Below are 19,548 nucleotides of genomic sequence, written 5' to 3'. Positions count from 1 at the left end.
AAGTCTGTGGTGCAAATATTACATATTTCAGATTTAACAGCTTTTGGCTTTTCTATACGATGGAGTAGACGTGGGTATTGCTGTCAATACGCTGAAAATGCAGGTGCCTAGACAAACAAATTGGCCACCTGTGAATTTATTCTACATTTTTTTTCAAGCAGTAGAGGGAATTCGGTATTGTATTAAGCCTTTTGTCGCTCCTTGGGGTTTTAAGCTTGTCCCTTTTTTGAGCCTTTGCAACATATTTCTCTAAAGTCATTCACATGTTCTCTGAACAAATAAATGAACCATAAAAGTGAATTACCATTTTTGTCTGTTTTCCAGTGTTTGTGAGCAAATGGACGGTTGTCATTTGCTCCCATACATTACCAGATTTTCATTCCAACCAGCCAGATTGCACAGATGCCTGACATCTAATTGTATAGTGTATGTCCAGCATAAGACTAGCTTCTACTTTTCATATAAATCAGGAAATCATGCTCTTTGTCCGCAACCAGCCAACCATCCAATTACATATGCTGGATCTTGTCAGGAAATTCTAAGAACCTGTCCAGAACTAAATAATTCAGGAAGACCCAAGGATATATAGGCATACATGGGGAGCAGACATGAGGTGCCATAAGTAATAAAGGTGCTTCTACAAGGATGATGGCAACCTCCTGCGTATGCAGAGCTCAGGCCTCAACAAGGCAGCAGAGCGGTCATATCTTCATACCTTTACCAGACATCATCTGGATGTGATATCATCTGATAATACTCACACAAATCCTACAAACAATTATTCAATAAAATGAATTTGCATATTGTTTGTTATGTAAGACAGCTTGGGAAGATTCCCAATATAATTAATGGAAGGAGGAGTCACACTATACACCTTTATGGGGTTTTCTCTGCTCAGCTATCTAAGCAATTATCCCATAAGTTATGGTTTCCATGGAGTACTTCAATGAAATTAATGTAACAGCAATACTTTGACAATTTCCCTTTTAGAAAAAGTGACTTGGAGTATTTACCATGTCGTGCAGGATGTCATTGGTTAAAAAGCTGTCCTGTACGTAAGTCACTTCCACCTCCATAGGAATTCCATAATCATTTGGTCGATGCTGGAAAAGAAAGTTGTAATGTGTAAAACAACTAATTGGTAACATGTAAAGACACTACTTTGAGGTATGTTACTAACCTCAGCAGGAGGCATGACCCAGAAGGGACAGATAGTGGACTGAATTCTCTGGTTTCCTTGGAGATATGGTCCTAACACACAGACAATAAAGCTCAATTAGTGAAAAGCTGTTCCTGACACAGGGCCTGGTTCAGAGATAGACGTAGAAGCGATCGCCCGTCTACAACTTTATACTAATGCTGCTACAAAGTCCTTCCCTGGTGTACATCCATGTGTATGAATGTGCACAGACTGAGACACCAACTTTCAGTGTCCGCAAACGCTGTAATACCTCCTGGTGTGTATTTAGACATCACCTTCCGTCATACCATCGAAAATTGCATCGGCCCTATGGCAGGTGTATATTTACTGTCTATGGCCTTCAAAGTGAACAATTGAGCGTCCAAGTATGCAAACACTCTAGTGACACGCCCACGACTCTGATCACACAACCATAAGATGCATCTCCGTGCATCTGTTAGCCACCTCCCAGTCACAGCTCAGGAATACCCAGCATTTTCCCAAGACATCTATGAGAACATGTCTCAATCGCAACAGCGTCTTTGTGCGTATACCAGAGGTTCCCAAACTCATTCCTCAAGGCACTCCAGGTTTTAAAAGATATAACAATTTGAAATCTGAAGATCTTGACAGCTGCCTATGAATGTACAAATGAGGAGCCTTCACACTTATCCTCTTCCAAATTCAAATATAAAAGTAGTAATTCACAACAAAGATCAGAGTTCAAAAGAAGGCTCTTACTTTTATAGTCATTAAGCCTTTTTCTTCTCCCTTTTATTCAGGAGGTCTTTCTTTGTTTTCTTCAAAAGGGAGAAGAAAAAGGCTTAATGACTATAAAAGTAAGAGCCTTCTTTTGAACTCTGATCTTTGTTGTGATAAGCGCCATTGTGAATTACTACTTGTATAATTGAGTCCAGGTTTTAAGGAAAGACATGCTTGACCAGAGCTGATTTAATTAGTAGCTCAGCCAATTTAATCTAACCACCTGTGCTCAACCATGGATATCTCTAAAAAAATCGGAACTGTTGGGGTGCCTTGAGAACCGCGTTTAGAAACCTCTGGCGTATACTATGTGTAACATATGCGCCATAGAAGTTTTTGGGATTTTGCGAACATGCCCAGTAGCAATAAATCCCTCAACTCCGTGAACAGAGGGCCTGATTCAGCAAGGATCGCTATTCTGCTAGAAAGCACGCACCGCAGTTGCTAATATTAGCGGTGAAATGCAAATGTTTGCAATCGCATTGCGAACACAGCCTAACATAAGCACGCCCACTTCCCCTTACACACATCCGTATACTTGGGCAATATGGCAAAAAAATCGGTAACATCGGACCCATACGCACAGTTATGACAGGTCAGACCTCACTCAGGAATTGCTAACTTCAGCACATGCTATGAGCGCTGATTGTATCAGATGGAACTGATACTTTGTATAATGTGAATGTATCTATGTATGGACAAGAAAATAGTATGGAGCGCAATACCTGTGAAAAAAATATGATTAGTTAGATGTTTATATTTATAGACGATTTGGGCAGTTAATAAAGTCATTAAGGGGGTTCCATGAGTTGCCAATTGTGTGCCTCTGCGGCAGGGACTCTGATCTATCCCTATTGCTGCCTATCTTCCAGAGATTCAGCACACAGCTCCAGCTGCTTCCCTCCTGTATAAGCCTCTCTTCTCCGCTATCGCGCCTCCAGTATTCGTGAGGGTCGCGGTGACCGCTGAGATGTTGATGCCGCGGTGTCCATGTGGATGTTCTGTATAGTTTCTCCAACGCGTTTCAGGCTGTATGCCCTTTTTCAAGGATAAAGGTGCTTTGTCTGTGTTTCTCTTTATATAGGTTTAAAACTATATTTCAATTAGTCATTAAAAATGGGAAGTGATGTAACTTCCTGGTTAAAAATAGTGGTAACCACATGTCATTCCTTCAACGATTCTTTTAAGGTGCTTTAATGTGTAAATAAAATATTTTTGATAGGTATTTTTTGTTAAAATTTAGGTATTGCGCTAATAATTAAAAGTAAAAATTATTAAGATATGTCCTCAAATAAATATTTGTTTTAAAATATAAAGTTAGTTTTAAATTATCTAAAAAAGATAATTTACAGAAATGCATTAATCTCTATATCTATGTTTAATTCTTTAGGATGTAGAATTTGCATATTAAATATATATTCAGTTTCCTTTCTTTTTAGATTTTCCACTATATCTCCAACCCTCCCGAGTTATTATTAAATTTTTGGTTTCCTACAAAGTTCATTTGTTCAGGGTTTTTATCATGGCAATCCAAGAAGTGTTTTGATACACTGTGTGTCTGTAATCTTCTTTTAATATTATATATGTGCTCACTAATTCTCGTTTTTAGTTTCGTTTTAGTTTGTCCGATATACTGATATCCACATGTGCATTCTATCATGTATATAATGCATTCCATTTCACATGTAATTCTATTTTTAATTTGATATTGTCACAAGCCGTGGCAGCGGCTTGTTTCCCACCGGCTCGGGACCTACACTGACTCAGAATCCGGTTCCGCTGATTACCAAGCACCGGGGATGCTGCAGAGAGTGACTCATACTCCATATGCTGCTGATTGGCTGCTCCTCCTATTTGTAGCTTCCAGATTCATTCCCCCTCGCCGGTTATAGAGTTTCCTCCTACAGCTCGGTCTGGTTGTTTCAGCTATCCACCGTGATTGTCTACATTTCAGCCGCTGCTTCTATTTACCACTCTCCGTCTCCCTCCACGCTGCCTTTCAGGCTTCAGCAGGTAGCTCAATTATTCAAGACTGTTGTTCCACTCTGCTCTGAATGCTGTTGGCTTGCTGTCTGTTTTCACCATCCACATGCTGTGCTCAGTGTATGCAGGCCCAAGCCTTTGGGTCCGTGCTTCCTCTGTATAATCAGCAGCTACAGCTTTCTCAGCCCTACTGTGTGTAATCAAACTGTACATTTACACCTAAACTATTTTCAGCCTATGTTATCCTGCCCTCCCAGCAGGCAACTCATCTAGCCAAGAAATCCTGCCCTCCCAGCAGGCAACTCATCTAGCCAAGAAATCCTGCCCTCCCGGCAGGCAACTCATCTAGCCAAGAAATCCTGCCCTCCCGGCAGGCAACTCATCTAGCCAAGAAATCCTGCCCTCCTGGCAGGCAACTCATCTAGCCAAGAAATCCTGCCCTCCTGGCAGGCAACTCATCTAGCCAAGAAATCCTACCCTCCTGGCAGGCAACTCATCTAGCCAAGAAATCCTGCCCTCCTGGCAGGCAACTCATCTAGCCAAGTTATCCTGTCCTCCTGGCAGGCTACTCTACAAAATAAGTTTTCCTGGTGAGACACTTTTCCATAACAGATATTCTCTTTTCGTAACGTTTGATATAAAATTTGTTGTCGGTTTTGTTGTCATTTTGTTTGTGGTTTTACATGCTTTACATTTGAGGCAGTAGAAGCATCCTTTATTTTCTCTCTTTATTCATTTGTTTAGGATTGATGAAGCTTCTTACCAGCTCTTGTTTTACATTTTTTGCTTTTTTATATATAATAATTGGTTTCTCTTGTATGGTAGGTTTCAGTTCAGTGTCCAGCTGTAATATATGCCAGTGCTTTCTCAGTATGTTCTCAAACACATGATGTTGGCTGTTATATTGGGTGAAAAACACTGTATTGAGTTCTTTCTTATTTTCTTTTTCTTTATAATCTATCAACTTCTTCCTATCCATATCTGTTATTCTTTCTATTTCTTTTTGCATACTGTTTTCGTCATAGCCTCTTTGTACAAACTTTTTCTTCATCTGATTACTTTGTTCAAGAAAATTTTCCTTTTGGGTACAGTTGCGCCCAAGTCTCCTAAATTGTCCCCCTGGGATGTTCTGAAGCCATTGTTTGTGATGGTTGCTAGTTTGGGGGAGCATATTGTTTTCGCTTACTTTTTTTAGGTGATTTCTCGTGTGGATTTTGTTATGCCATAAGTATATTTCCAGATCCAGGTATATGACCATTTCTCTGCTGGCTAAGGATGTAAACTCTAGTCCAAACGTACTGGCATTCATGTACTTGAAGAAGTCCTGTAGTAAATTCTGCGGACCGTTCCATATGAAAAATAGGTCATCCATATATCTTTTCCAGCAGGTAATGTGTCTTGAAAATGGGTTAGTACTCCAGATATTATCTTCCTCCCACCTAGCCACAAATAAATTTGCAAAACTAGGTGCGAAAGAACAGCCCATTTCTGTTCCCTTCTTCTGGTTGTAGAACGTTCCTTGATCCCAGAAATAGTTATGGGTTAAAATGTATTAGATACAAGCCATTATAAAGTTGATTTCAGCATTTGGCAACTGGGATTCATTTGTTAAAAACGATCTTGTTGCCTCACATCCTTTCTCGTGAGCTATACATGTATATAATGACTTGACGTCGCTGGCGCATAGTAGATAGTTCTCTTCCCATTTAATTTCTTCTAAATATTTTAGTATGTGTGTATTGTGTCTTTAAGATAACTCTTTTGTTTTTGTACCAAACTTTGTAAATATGAATCTAGGTATTTTGATAGGTTTGAGGATAATGATCCTATTCCTGACACAATAGGGCGACCTGGGGGTTTGAGCGGATTTTTATCTAGTTTTGGCAGCTGGTAGAAGGTGGGTATCTTCGGATGTTCTGTATATATAAAGTTGAACTCTTTTTGTCAGTATGCCTATCTGCAGTCCTTCCTCCAGTAATTGTTTCAGTTCTTGTTGATACTTTATTGTAGGATCCCCATCAAGTTTAATGTATGTGAGGTTGTCTGAGAGTAGGTTTTCAACTTCTGTTTCATATTGTGTTTTGTTCATGATCACCAATCCTCCTCCTTTATCTGCTGGTTTCAATATAATGGGATCATCATTTTTCAATTCTTTAAGGGCTTGTGTCTCATCCTTCGTGAGATTGTATTTTTTTTTCTTTTCCTGTAATTTTCATAATATCATTTTCAACAAGCCTTTGGAATGTCTCTATGTGCGGGCCTTTGATATATGCCGGAAAAAACGTGGAATTTGGTTTGAAGTCACTGTGGATAAAATTATCCAGTGTTTCCACTTCAGTTTTTTTCTTCTTTCTTTGCAAATATTTTTTTTTTGCAAATTCCGTATACATTTTTTAGTGTCTATGTATAGGTCAAAGGGGTTAGCATTTGAATGAGGTGAAAATTTGAGTCCTTTTTGAAGAAGTTTGATTTGATGTTCTGTGAGTACTTTGCTACTGAGATTGTAGATTCCTTCATTCTTTTGTTCAGAGGTGTTGTCTATTTCTCTTCTCTTCTTGTTCTTTCCACCTCTTGTACCTCTTCTTATGGTAGTAGAGAGGCTTATACAGGAGGGAAGCAGCTGGAGCTGTGCGCTGAATCTCTGGAAGGTAGGCAGCAATAGGGATAGATCAGAGTCCCTGCCGCAGAGGCACACAATTGGCAACTCATGGAACCCCCTTAATGACTTTATTAACTGCCCAAATCGTCTATAAATATAAACATCTAACTAATCATATTTTTTTCACAGGTATTGCGCTCCATACTATTTTCCTGTCCATGCATAGATACATTCACATTATACAAAGTATCAGTTCCATCTGATACAATCAGCGCTCTATAAACCTTGCAACACCATTTAATTTCTAATAGAGCTGCTCGTATATAAAACAAATAGCGCGGTATCACAGCCACATGCTATGAGGCCTCAGACTGCGTATGGTATTGCAGTGTTGCAACGAACTGGCACGACTGTGTTCCCCTGACCATCCCCCCCGTCACCACCCACAAACTGCACTTCCTGTCAATCAATGTGCTCTGGGTCTGCGTAGCCTCTGCAAAAATCACTATTGATCCTTGCTGAATCAGGACTATAGTCATTACTCTGAATTAGGTCCGCAATGTATCCACATATGTGTGCATTCATTAGCAGAAACAGGGAAAGCAATGTCTCACCGCATATCAGACCCAAACATGGCTGGAAACTGTTGTCTGAACCCTGCAGTTTTAGCTGATAATCCATTTGGGCTTCAATGTCTTGCAGAGATGGCAAAGCGGGACTAAAGGGATGACTGTGGTACCAGCCTACCAAACAAAGACCACGCACGAAGAGATTATGACAGATCTGATTGGAAATAGGATGAAGATGAATGAGGAAAAAAAAATACAGATTAGTCTATTAAAATTTAAAAAAAAACCTGCAAAAATATTTTGCACAATAAACAATTTACCCAGCCTTGTACAGTAAGATCTTAAGAAATATAACATTTTGAGGCAGATGTACTAAGCTCTGGAAAGTGATAAAGTGGAGGACGATGAAGTACCAACCAATCAGCTCCTAACTGTAATTTTTCAAACACAGCCTGTAACATGACCGCTCGGAGCTGAGTGGCTGGTAGTTTATCACTTTCCAGAGTTTAGTACATGTCCCCCTTTGTGTTATTACCAGCATCCAATCAGGATAGTGATTTGGGACTACTGCAAAATGCCCTTTCAGGTAGGAGAACTCTGCATATGACTTCTAGTTTATGCAGTAATATGGTTTCATAGAGATGTGCCCATAATGAGGGGAAGCAAAGTGTACAAAAATAATAAAATAGTCCTAGCTATAATAATTAGTATTACAATCCTAATTTCTGTGGTAGGTGCGATAATGTATTCTTCCTATGTCAAATAACTACTACCCAATCCCTAAAAGTCACCTCCTCTTCTACTGCTGCAGCCATCTCTGTGTCTCTTAAACGGGAACGGCAGGGAAAGGCACGTAGCACCGTCAATACTGCAGAGAGATTAACAGAGTTTGACCTAACAATAAGACAAGGAGACAAATTACCATGACATTAAACCACAGGCACAAAAGAGAAGTCTTCTTACACTGGCTGTTGGTATCCCAGCGCCCCCCAAGATAGCCCACTACTTCACTGCGTGTCAGATGGCTGTGGAAATCCTAAGTGAGAGGGATGTATTTACATTATTAGAAAGTGACTTAAACAACCTAAAGAGATCTAAAGACTCACCAACAGCAGGAGAGCATTACTGCAAACAGACACGTGGAAAGGCTGGAACTTGTTCAAAGCCATAAAAGAGGTAAGTTGAACCAAGGTATGTGGGTCCCTAGAACAGTAACACAGACAATGTTCCCATGATGCACATGATCGATTCCACTAAGTGAGACATGAAGAAGTAAAGCAATGATTAGGATATTGGAGGTTTATTGTTGTCCCAGAAATCAGTGTGTCTGAATGGGAAAGGCTATGTAAACTTAAGATGTTAAAATAAGGTCATCTGTATCACAGCAGTTACAAAATCTATTTTTACTCTTTCGTAAAGAGGCTAGATGGTGTGAACAGACCCATCCCAGAGTTCTCAGCGTTTTATCCCTTTTCAAGGCAGCTCCGTTGCCTCCAGGCACTCCACACTAACCACAGCTATCAGCCAACTTCTTTATGGACAGATTTTTGTCCCCTTCGGGGACCCCAAAACCACTGGTGCTGGACAGAGACTTTGAAGTGGTGACTCAGGGGTCCAAGAAATGAGTCAATTAAAGGTTCTGCACTAGTGCAATTTTCAGGTCACACCTTCCTTGTCAGTTATACTAGTCATTGAGAGAGTCATTGACACTTTATTTCACTGCATCTCGCTGCATGAACTATACGCATAAGACTGCTTTCTGGACTGCCTACTGTAAATCCTGTTCTGTATTTTGGGAAGGGAATAAATTCTATTTATTTCAAGATTACTCAGTGGAGCTCTTCAGAACTCGTAAGGCTTTTTCATTCATATTTCCCGAACTTATCAAAGAGGGATGAAAGGTCTCCTTAATATACCATGCCAAGCTGTGTATTTATAAAGGTTCCTCACACTAGGACTTCTCCTCTCCTGATGACACCTCTGCATATCTCAGAGAGGTTTCGCAAACTCTTGCTGCTGATATTACCAATCCTGCCACTGACATACCTGTGCCCACTTAGACTATGTGACGACTATTTTGCCCTGCTCTTTCCACCACATTTATGCATCCAAACTCCTCCCATGGAACAGATCCCCAACATTCAGCTCTCCTAAGTACGCAGATGTACTTGCTCCTGGTCATCAATGATACATATAAGCTATCCATCCAAAGTGTTTCTCTTACAAGATATCTATTTATGTATTAAGCCTTAATTACCTGTCACCATGGCTTTATTCTCTACTTCTGTTTTTTATAAGGGGATCATGACTTGAGATATAATTTTTACATTGTATGAAGCAGAATTTTAGCGTATTCTATTACTTGTGGTTAGAGCTTTTTCATATAGCCTCTTGTAATGTTTAGACATTGGGGTCTATTTACTAAGCAGTGTTAGGAGACAGAGTGAAAAGTGATAAGGTGCCAGCCAATCAGCTCCTAACAGCCATCTCACAGGCTGTGTTTGAAAAATGACTGTTGGGAGCTTATTGGCTGGCACCTTATCACTTTTCACTCTGTCTCCTAACACTGTTTAGTAAATAGACCCCTATGGGGTATATTTACTAAAGTGAGAGTTTTTAGAAGTGGAGATATTGCCCATAGCAATCAATCAGATTCTACTTAACATTTAACTAGCACCTTCTAGAAGATAATATTTGATATCTATAAAATGTGTCACACACGTTTAAGATCTTTTTAACACTTATGCTTTAGAGGCCTGCACTTTTATCCTTTATGGATATGTATATGTTTTATTGAACTTGATCACCAGTATGAGCTTTGTTTATTTGTTGCAATGGAGACAGTGCTCCGGGGCCTCAGTGACTCCGCCGGGCGCCCTCTGGTCTACGTCACTTCCGGCAAGATGCACATTGCGGGAAGGGGGGGACCAGGGGAACGCTGACTGGAGGTGTGCGTGACGGTGGTGTGGGGTCCAGTGGCTCTGGACTGCAGGTATTTATTTATTCACTTTTGCACATATATTTGTCCTGATAACGAGGATACGGTCTTCGAAACGTTGATGTTGGAATAAATTTGATACTTACACCACTTGATAGCCTCTGAGTGCCACCTCTTGCTGCTTATTATATGGGCACAGTCGCGCTCTTTATATTAAAGCTGCATCTAAAAAAATTGAATTCCGGAGGGGGACATGATGTTTAAGGGGCTACACTTCAAAAGCTATAGGAGGTACCGAGCTGAAATTTGGCACGGCCGGGTAGGATTGTCTCTGGCTGCTGCATGCCAAATTTCAGGGCAAAAACATAAAAATTGAGGATTTGGGAGTAATCTAAAAGGTCCAACTGTCACTTTTTTCAGATTTTCTCAATTAGGACCACTCTTTTGCTATAGTCTATGGGGGTTTTTGGGAAGGCAAAACTCAGGGTAGGGGGCGAATTTAGACTTGGGGTTTGTTTTATTAGGTAGCTATTGTCCCAGGGTAGGGCCTTTTGGGGCTCAGGTAAATTAGAAAGTTACAGTTTTGAAACTATTACCTCAAGAATCCACCATTGTATAGATAAGACTTTTCAACTTGTTGCGCAGCCTCAGTAGGAGCCTCCAGCAGGTGTATTCACTGTGGCTTCACTTGGGTATACCAAGATGCCCGTCGTTTGCGGGAATTAGCGGGGACCAACCCGGCAATGGCAGCGGGCGTAAGCGGGGACACGTTGGTGGTCAATCGAGCGTCAGTGGCAGTGGTGCAGGCAGCGCCGGCATCTGTGCGGCGGTGATGTGCGGCACCATTTTTGAAATTCAAAGATGGCCTCCGCGAGCCAATTTTGAATTTCAAAAATGGCACTGGCCACCATTTTTAAATGGGCGCCGCTGCTGTACTCGGCAGAATAGCTGGCAGGGATTGAATCCTCTCGGATCCAGATCCGCCGACACCGCACAGGCGCCGCAGCTGCCGCTGCCGTGTGCAGCCGCCGATGACGTCCCGAGCCGTTATTGGCTCGCGGCGGCCATCTTTGAAATTCCACAGCTCCCTACATCATCGGAGGCAGCAGCTGAGGGACCCAGCGCTTCTGAAGGACACCAGAAGCCCTGGGGAGGTGGCAGCCACCTCCCAGGTGTAGACGCCGAAGCCCTGGCGGGTTGGCGCCCGCCAGACGAAGACACCGAAGCCATAGCGGGTTGGTGCCCGCCAGGTGAAGATGCCATAAGTCTTAGTGGGCGGCGCCATGTAAAAGAGCTGACACAGGCTGCCGCCCACTAGGAGAAGATGCCAAAGCCCTGGCGGGTTGGAGCCCGCCAGGCGAAAACACAGAAGCCCTGGCGGGTTGGCGCCCGCCACATGAAGACGCTGGAAGTCCTAGTGGGCGGCAGCCATGAGAAAGAGCTGACACAGGCTGCCGCCCACTAGGAGAAGATGCCAGAGCCCTGGCGGGTTGGCGCCCGCCAGGCAAAAATACGCAGAAGCCCTGGCGGGTTGGTGCCCACCAGACGGAGACGTCTGGAGTCCTAGTGGGCAGCGGCCTTGCAAAAGAGCTGACACAGGCTGCCGCCCACTAGTCGGGTTGGCGCCCGCCAGGCGAAGACGTGAGAAGTCCTAGTGAGTGGTGGATGCAAAAGAGCTAACACAGGCTGCCGCCCACTAGGCGAAGACGCTGGAAGTCCTAGTGGGCGGCAGCCATGACAAAGAGCTGACACAGGCTGCCGCCCACTAGGTGAAGATGCCGAAGCCGTGGCGGGTTGGCGCCCACCAGGCGAAGACGCTGGAGGTTCTAGTGGGCAGCAGCCATGAAAAAGAGCTGACACAGGCTGTTGCCCACTAGGTGAAGACGCCGAAGCCCTGGCGGGTTGGAGCCTGCCAGGCAAAGACGCCGAAGACCTGGGGTGGCGGCGGCTATGAAAAAGAGCTTAAAGGCCGCCGCTCCCCAGGTGAAGGTGCAGATAAAATAAATTTTATTTAAAAAAACGGTGTTTGTTCATTTTAATATTTCCTTTACAGATGTACTACAGGTACCAGTGGGCCCAAAATTCCCTGTTTGCTGGTACTTGTGGTTTTCCTAGTACCAGCATGCTGTGGAGGCTTGCCGGGACCCATAGTTCACCTGCATAGTTCATCAACCCACCTCCCAGGGGTATCTTAAGCAGCACTGATGGGAAGCAGCCAAAGTGATGCAGATGGGTGGAAAACAATTGTGCGGATGGGGGGAACAAAGCGATGCAGATGTGTGGAAAACAGTGGTGCGGATGCAGGGGAGAGGCACAGTTTGGGAGAGCAGAAACGTGGATAGGGGTACACAGTGGCATGGATGGGGGAAGACAGAGCAGCGCAGCTGGGTAAAGACAGATTGGTACGGATGACAGAATACAGACTAGCACAAAGGGAGAACACACATCAGTAGAGATTGGGAAAGACAGATTGGTGCGGATGAGGGGAAAGACAGATTGCCACGGTTGGGGGGCAGAGTGGTGTAGATGGAGGAAGAGTGGCAGAGATGAGGGGAAGACAAAGTGGTGTGACTAGGGGGAAGATGGTGGTGCAGATGGAAGGAAACAGAGTAGTACGGATGCAGGAAGACAGGGCGGCGCGGATGGGGAAAGACAGATTCGTGCGGTTGAGAGAATAAAGAACTAGCACAATTAGGAGACCACACAGCTGCAGAGATTGGGGAAGGTATACCAGCATAGAGGCGAAGATAATGTACATGCATAGACAGAGTATGATAGTTTCAGAAATTAAATAGCTGAATGTGTATTCTAAATGAGATGGATGTATGGAGTGACAAAGATGTTGGAACCCAGTGGGATTGTTGTGGTAAACGAATGGGAAGATTGTGGGCACTGAGTGGGATGTGTGGCCACATAACTGCTCAGACCTCAGTTGCATAGACTGCATGTGTATATTCCAATGAGCACACAATTCTGTGAATTAGCAGCTCCACCATTTTGTGAGTGACAGCAATCTCACTGTGAGAGTCCTGAATCTGCAGTTAACCACAGGGTGTGATGGCATACCATATCTGTATTGCGCAAGGAACACATCCATTAAGACGTCTGCCTTAATGATCGTAATTTCATTGCTTTTTTTAGTTTGAGTGGCACAAATTCAGAACATTTTGTGAAATTTCAGATCATATCTAAGAAGCCTTAATGGGACATGTGAAACCGTAAGGTTTTTTGTCGATGGAATATGTATATAAATATTTATAAATATAAAATTTTTTCAACATTAATTGGTCGGTTTGTTTGTCTGTTCAGTTATGCATTCGGTCTATTTACTAAGCAGTGTTATGAGGCAGAGTGAAAAGCAATAAGGTGCCAGCCAATCAGCTCCCAACTGTCATTTTTCAAACACAGCCTGTAAGATGGCAGTCAGGAGCTGATTGGCTGGCACCTTATCATTTTTCACTCTGGATTGCCCGGGCTATCAGCCTAGGCCTGGAGAGGGGGACCCCTTTATTCGGGGGATCCCCAACTCCCCGGGGATCCCTGGCCTGGCCTGACTAGTGGTCAGGGCTGATGCTTTGGCTGGGGGGCTCCACTGGCTGTGGCATCAGCTACCCGCTAGAAAGGGTCTGGTGCTGGTTCTGGAGATTACAGGGGAACCCTACGCATTTTTTCCCCTGTAATTCCAGAACCAGGACAGGATCAGAGCCCAGTGCTGGTTGTGCTAAGTACAGGGTGTACCCTACGCAATTTTTCCCCTGTACTTCCACAACCAGGACTGGCTATGAAAAGTCCAGGCTGGTTCTGTTTTAGGGGGGGGGCCCACGTCATTTTTTTTATTAATTAAACTCTTTATAAGCTTTTTATAGTAGGATACATGCATGCATCTCACTGATGTATGCATATATCTGTGTAAAAATGAACTGTTCATGCTGAAAATGAAAGCATGAAGCAGCTCTATTCAGTAGAGGCTTTGAAGTTCATTTTGAAGTGGGCTTTTCTGTTCGTTTTGTATGTGAACATGCAAATCAAAGTTCAAAAATGAACCAAATCGAATTCGATTTAGAAAATGCTTCTAAAATCGAATTTTAGTAAATGTGGGATCTGAAGAGGGATTTCTATTTTCGATTCGAGGTGAGCTAAATCGAACATCAAAACGAAATTAAAAACGAACGTTGATAAATATACCCCCAAGAGGTTAAAGTAAAAGCACTTCAATTACTATATGTCAATAGACGAGCAACCCTACCTGACATCAACAATAAATGGGGACTTTACATTGATAAACCGGATCCTCTATCCCAAGAAATTTTTTTAAAACTCTTTGGGGGGTATTCAGTTGTATCGCCCCCTACGCACCCGACAGGAGCCATTCAATTGTTGCTCCTGTCGGGCACGATCAGCTGCCGGCGCACCATTTCAGCTCGCAGCCCCAGGGGGGTGTGAGCTGAAATGGGCAAGAAGTCACCCATTTTGGCCGCACATTAACAGCACTTTTCGCGATCGCGTACAGCACTTTGGACGGGGGTAGTAGTTTTACAGACAAATGCTTTAAAAGGAGGGTGGAGCTTGAAATCATTGTTCGTCCTCTGCTAAGCATGGTTATCTGCAAGGAAAAATGTGCAGTCATTATTTATTGCTTTGCACAAAAAGGGCTTCACAGGCAAGGATATTGCTGCTAGTAAGATTGCACCTAAATCAACCATTTATCGGATCATCAAGAACTTCAAGGAGGTTCAACAGTCGTGAAGAAGGCTTCAGGGTGCCCAAGAATGTCCAGCAAGCGCCAATACTGTCTCCTAAAGTTGATTCAGCTGCGGGATCGGGGCACCACCAGTGCAGAGCATGCTCAGGAATGGCAGCAGGCAGGTGTGAGTGCATCTTCACGCACAGTGAGGCGAAGACTTTTGGAGTGGATGGCCTGGTGTCAAGAAGGGCAACAAAGTAGCCACTAGTCTCCAGGAAAACCATCATGGACAGACTGATATTCTGAAAAAGGTACAGGGATTGGACTGCAGAGGGCTGGGGTAAAGTTATTTCAGATTGTTTGAGGCATCTGAAAAAACGCTTGCCCGGAGAAGGAAATGTGAGCGCTACCATCAGTGCTGTGTCATGCCAACAGTAAAGCATCCTGTGACCATTCATGTGTGGGGTTGCTTCTCAGCCAAGAGAGTGAGCTCACTCACAATTTTGCCTAAGAACACAGCCATGAATAAAGAATGGTACCATAACATCCTCCAAGAGCAACTTCTCGAAACCATCGAAGAACAGTTTGGTGATGAACAATGCATGATGGAGCAACTTGCCATAAGGCAAAAGTGATAACTAAGTGGCTCGGGAAACAAAACATTGAAATTTTGGGTCCATGGCCAGGAAACTCCCCAGACCTTAATCCCATTGAGAACTTGTGGTCAATCCTCAAGAGGCGGGTGGACAAACAAAATCCCACAAATTCTGACAAACTCCAAGCATTGATTAGGCAAGAATGGGCGGCCACCAGTCAGTATTTGGCCCAGAAGTTGATTGACAGCATGCCAGGGCGAATTGCAGAGGTCTTGAAAAAGAAGGGTCAACACTGCAAATATAGACTCTTTGCATAAACTTAATGTAATTGTCAATAAACGCCTTTGACACTTATGAAATGCTTGTAATTTTACTTCAGTATACCATAGTAACATCTGACAAAAAGGTCTAAAAACACTGAAGCAGCAAACTTTGTGAAAACCAATACTTGTGTCATTCTCAAAACTTTTGGCCAAGGCTGTACTGTACTCATGCTTAATTTTATGCCTCTTCATTATGTATTCCAGTTGCTATGTCTCATTCAGTAATTGGACTTTGTTTATATCAGGGTTTTTTTACCCTAAATAGCCTATTCTCACATTCCTATCTATCCTCCTCTTTCCTTCCTATTGCGTCTCCCTTGTCTACTCCTCTCAAAATATATATGTTTTGCAATATTACAATTTACCTTGCTGTTCTCTTCATGCCTAGTTTTACATTCTAAATATGCCAGCTCAATTACAATGTCTTAGTCATTATTGCTCTAGGCACCTTTATGCATATGTATTTGATATATGTCCTACAATAGTTTCTCTTTATTCATTATATTGTGAAACTTTAATAAAACAGATTTTAAAAACGATAAGTAAGAAAAAAAATCTATTTTTACCTTGCCGAATCCCGACTACCTAGTGTGGAAAATCTCACAGGTGTACGACTGTCAACGTGGCTGCATCTCTGAACTGTAATGAGGATTTGCAAAGCAATGTAAGCACAGAATATGGGATGCAAAATAAAATTTATAGGAGGCATGACAAAGATATGTTATCGGGCATTATCTTAAAAATCCAGCAATAATTTTAATTTGGTGAAATTGTTTTGGCATGCACATTCATGTGCACAAAGATTCTAACATCATATAAGAAATCAGAATTAATTTTTGTACTACCATAATAAGAGATGCCACACTAACATTTTCCAGAATAACATAACATAAAAAAAGCACTATAATATACGTACATGCAGAGTGTATTAGACCCCACAAGACAACATGACTAGTGGATATGTTCAAAACATATTTACAAAAGTGTTCTTACACATTTTTGGTGTAGTGGCACTAAAAAGCTCCCTTGGTGCGCCAAGTTGCATGAGGCTTTGCTAGAGCCGGGCACCTTTTTTTTCGTATTTTGTTGAAAATGTGTCTAATTTGCAATGCAATGCAACTAGGACTACCAGCAGACTGTGCTAATTAATTTGATATGCAACACACACATGTATATATATATATATATGTATGTATATATATATATATATATATATATATATATGTTCATTTCTGTGCGAATGAGTCTCTGAATCTGTATATGAAGTGCTACAAGGTAACAGCCGCAGCTTTTTTTTTATTCCCAGTTCCGTTGTGGTTCATTTACTCGCTGCACACAGATATACAAGTGTTGAATAATCAAATTAATCAGTGGAGTCTCCTGGTGCATCCTAGTCACATCGCATCGTGAATTAGACGCATTTTCAACATCAAAAAAAGACGCCCGACGCTAGCAGAGTAGCACGGGACCTAATGGCTCACTCACGCCAGGCATATCATGCTACATGGCATATTGAGACTAGATGTAATCTTATACATCTATAAATTTAATTTCAGAACCTAACTCCCGTATTGCAGTTCACCAATAAATTACCTGTAACTAACAGAATAATTCTGGAAAAAAAAATATTTGTTTTTAGCTACTGCTGCATCCACCAAACAGCAAGATTGTGGTGGCCCCATGCAGAAACTCCTGTAGATCTGGAGATCTCACCCACTTATTGCTCCAACAGCTTCTTCTTCCTGTATTGATAATCAGGAACAAGTTGAACTGTGTTTCATCAATTTTAATTGGCAGAGTCTCAGCACTGTGGAATTATCCTTATTTTATATGTCTGCCTTACTACACCCCAAGGCTCTACACCAGTGTTGGCTAACCTTGACACTCCAGCTGTTATGGAACTACATAACCCAGCATGCACTGCTACAGTTTTGCTATTAGGGCATGCTAAAACTGTGGCAGGGCATGCTGGGATATATAGTTCCACAACAGCTGGAGTGTCAAGGTTAGCCAACACTGCTCTACGCTACTACAAGGATCCCATGTGATCAACCTGGCATTGCTGAACTAACCATACCAGCATGAACAGCTTGCTTTAATCAAAAATAATAATAACTGGAACCCCATTCCACATTTTGCCCACGTTCTGTATCCCTTACCCTGTTCTTTCTTGCTGCCATTTGGCTCCATGTTACCTATCTTTCCATATCGAGAGAACACTTCTGCCTCCTCTTCCAGCAGATCGTCTTCCTCCCCCTCAGTTAGTGGACTCTGCTGAAAGCACAAGTATTATACATAGGAACGATGTTGCATTGCATCATATGACAGAATGTAAAAAATTGCCAAGTTTACTCACACCTTCAGCAGTTGACCCATGAAGCTGATTCTGTCTCAGCCAAGCTGTTTTGTACTGGTCTAATTTCTGTCCTTTGTACCGTACGGATGCCCATCCACAACCAGATTTCTTAGCAGGGTTAACTAGTCGTTTGCAGTGTGTGGCCCATGCACTGGGGGAGTTAAATGCTTGCCCACTCTCCTGCCATATAATTTTTCCATCGACTAAGAGGTCACCCAAAAATTTTCTTCCCTGACAAACAAAAATGAAGGTTTATTTTTGTAATTTTGTTTTAACCAATCACCAAATTAATCCAAATAAAAACACCTATAAAAGAAATAACCAGTTCTAAAGCAATGTCTGGTGTAAATAGACGCCTCCTGACTGCATCGCAGATCTGGATGTTGCTGCATCCTAAAACGCTGCATCGGATCACCATTGTAGCCATTGGCCATCTGAGTAAGCCTACAACTGCTCGACCGGGGCCAGGAAGTTGGCATTAGAAGACGCAGATCCTGGCCTAGCCATGCTTACAAAATGGGGGCAATACACCTCCGTTTTGTAAAACGGTCCCAGTTGCCGCCCCTGCTCTGAGCCTCAAACACCGCAGCATGTCAATCATGCTGCAGATTGGGGGAACTGCGAGCGATCTAGCAGAGGCAGACCTGCACATGTGCAGTACAGATACTGCGCATGCGCAGGTCTCTCACAACCATTGGTTTTGCACACTACTCTGAGGTCCTATGTGCATTATACCCGCACATATCATTGGTGTTCAGCTACTGATAAAGGGGCTCATTTATGAACGAGTTTTATCATACCAACAAGTATTAAAACTCGTTGTGTATGATAAATGGTGCTCAACCCAATCTACTTCCAACTGGTGGAGGCTCCAGAGGTGGGGCTGCAGCGCAGTCCAAAATACAAATAGGGGAGCCACAGCAACTGTCATTTCAAACTCTGCCAAACATAGGCGGTTGGGACTCACTGGCAGTTGGTGTGGCTCCCCTATTTGAATTTTGGACTGCGCTGCAGCCTCACCCCTGGAGCCACCAGTGCTCCCAACTGTCATTTTTCAAACAGATGAAAGTTAGGAGCCAACTGGTTGGAGCACCATTATTTTAAAACTTGTTTCGCATGATAAAACTTATTGAAAAATGAGTCCCAAATTACATAAAAAAGAAGGTAGCAAGGGGGGGTGTTTATCCAGACTCTGATAAAGGTTTTTTTTTTTTTTGGCCTTTTCCTCCATGTGTTTGGTCCTGTTTGTGCAAAAAAGTTCCTGTTCGATTATACTTTCTGCTGCTCCCTTATAGCGTATATGCTAACAAATATCCATCTTATTCCATTCTTGGTCATAACATTTTGCACATTTTACAAGCAGAATTTGACTTTGTGTTTCACAGAAAATTACCCCAATCATTCCCAGTCTTACTAAATAAAAAAAATCACCAAAACCTAAGAAATCCCCAGAATAAAATTATCCACCTGCACAATTACAAAATAGGTCAAGTGAAATGCTCAAATCAGGGACTCTTGGGATTCCCATATTAGTCACTTGTGATTGGCTGGCAATGAA

At 42.5% G+C, this 19,548-nt stretch overlaps 1 protein-coding gene across 6 annotated transcripts in view; it reads right to left on the bottom strand.

Moving 5' to 3' along the window:
- MPND (MPN domain containing) overlaps positions 1 to 19,548 on the bottom strand; it is a 149,738-nt gene that overhangs the window by 66,250 nt on the left and 63,940 nt on the right. For 5 of the 6 annotated variants that reach the window (XM_088444085.1, XM_088444083.1, XM_088444084.1 and 2 more), the window contains exons 3-11: positions 17,991 to 18,221; positions 17,794 to 17,908; positions 16,201 to 16,273; positions 8,200 to 8,296; positions 8,057 to 8,129; positions 7,885 to 7,961; positions 7,139 to 7,307; positions 1,181 to 1,251; positions 1,014 to 1,103 (exon numbers count right to left, since the gene is read on the bottom strand). In XM_088444085.1, coding sequence (XP_088300211.1) covers positions 1,014 to 1,103; positions 1,181 to 1,251; positions 7,139 to 7,307; positions 7,885 to 7,961; positions 8,057 to 8,129; positions 8,200 to 8,296; positions 16,201 to 16,273; positions 17,794 to 17,908; positions 17,991 to 18,221 — 996 coding nt within the window. The remainder of the gene's footprint in view (positions 1 to 1,013; positions 1,104 to 1,180; positions 1,252 to 7,138; positions 7,308 to 7,884; positions 7,962 to 8,056; positions 8,130 to 8,199; positions 8,297 to 16,200; positions 16,274 to 17,793; positions 17,909 to 17,990; positions 18,222 to 19,548) is intronic. The other variant, XM_088444082.1, reaches the window with a different exon arrangement.

The sequence above is a fragment of the Taudactylus pleione genome, unplaced genomic scaffold, assembly GCF_031769625.1.
Source record: "Taudactylus pleione unplaced genomic scaffold, aTauple2 ptg000347l, whole genome shotgun sequence".
Classification (NCBI taxonomy): domain Eukaryota; kingdom Metazoa; phylum Chordata; class Amphibia; order Anura; family Myobatrachidae; genus Taudactylus; species Taudactylus pleione.
This window is presented reverse-complemented; position numbering and strand designations above follow the sequence as displayed.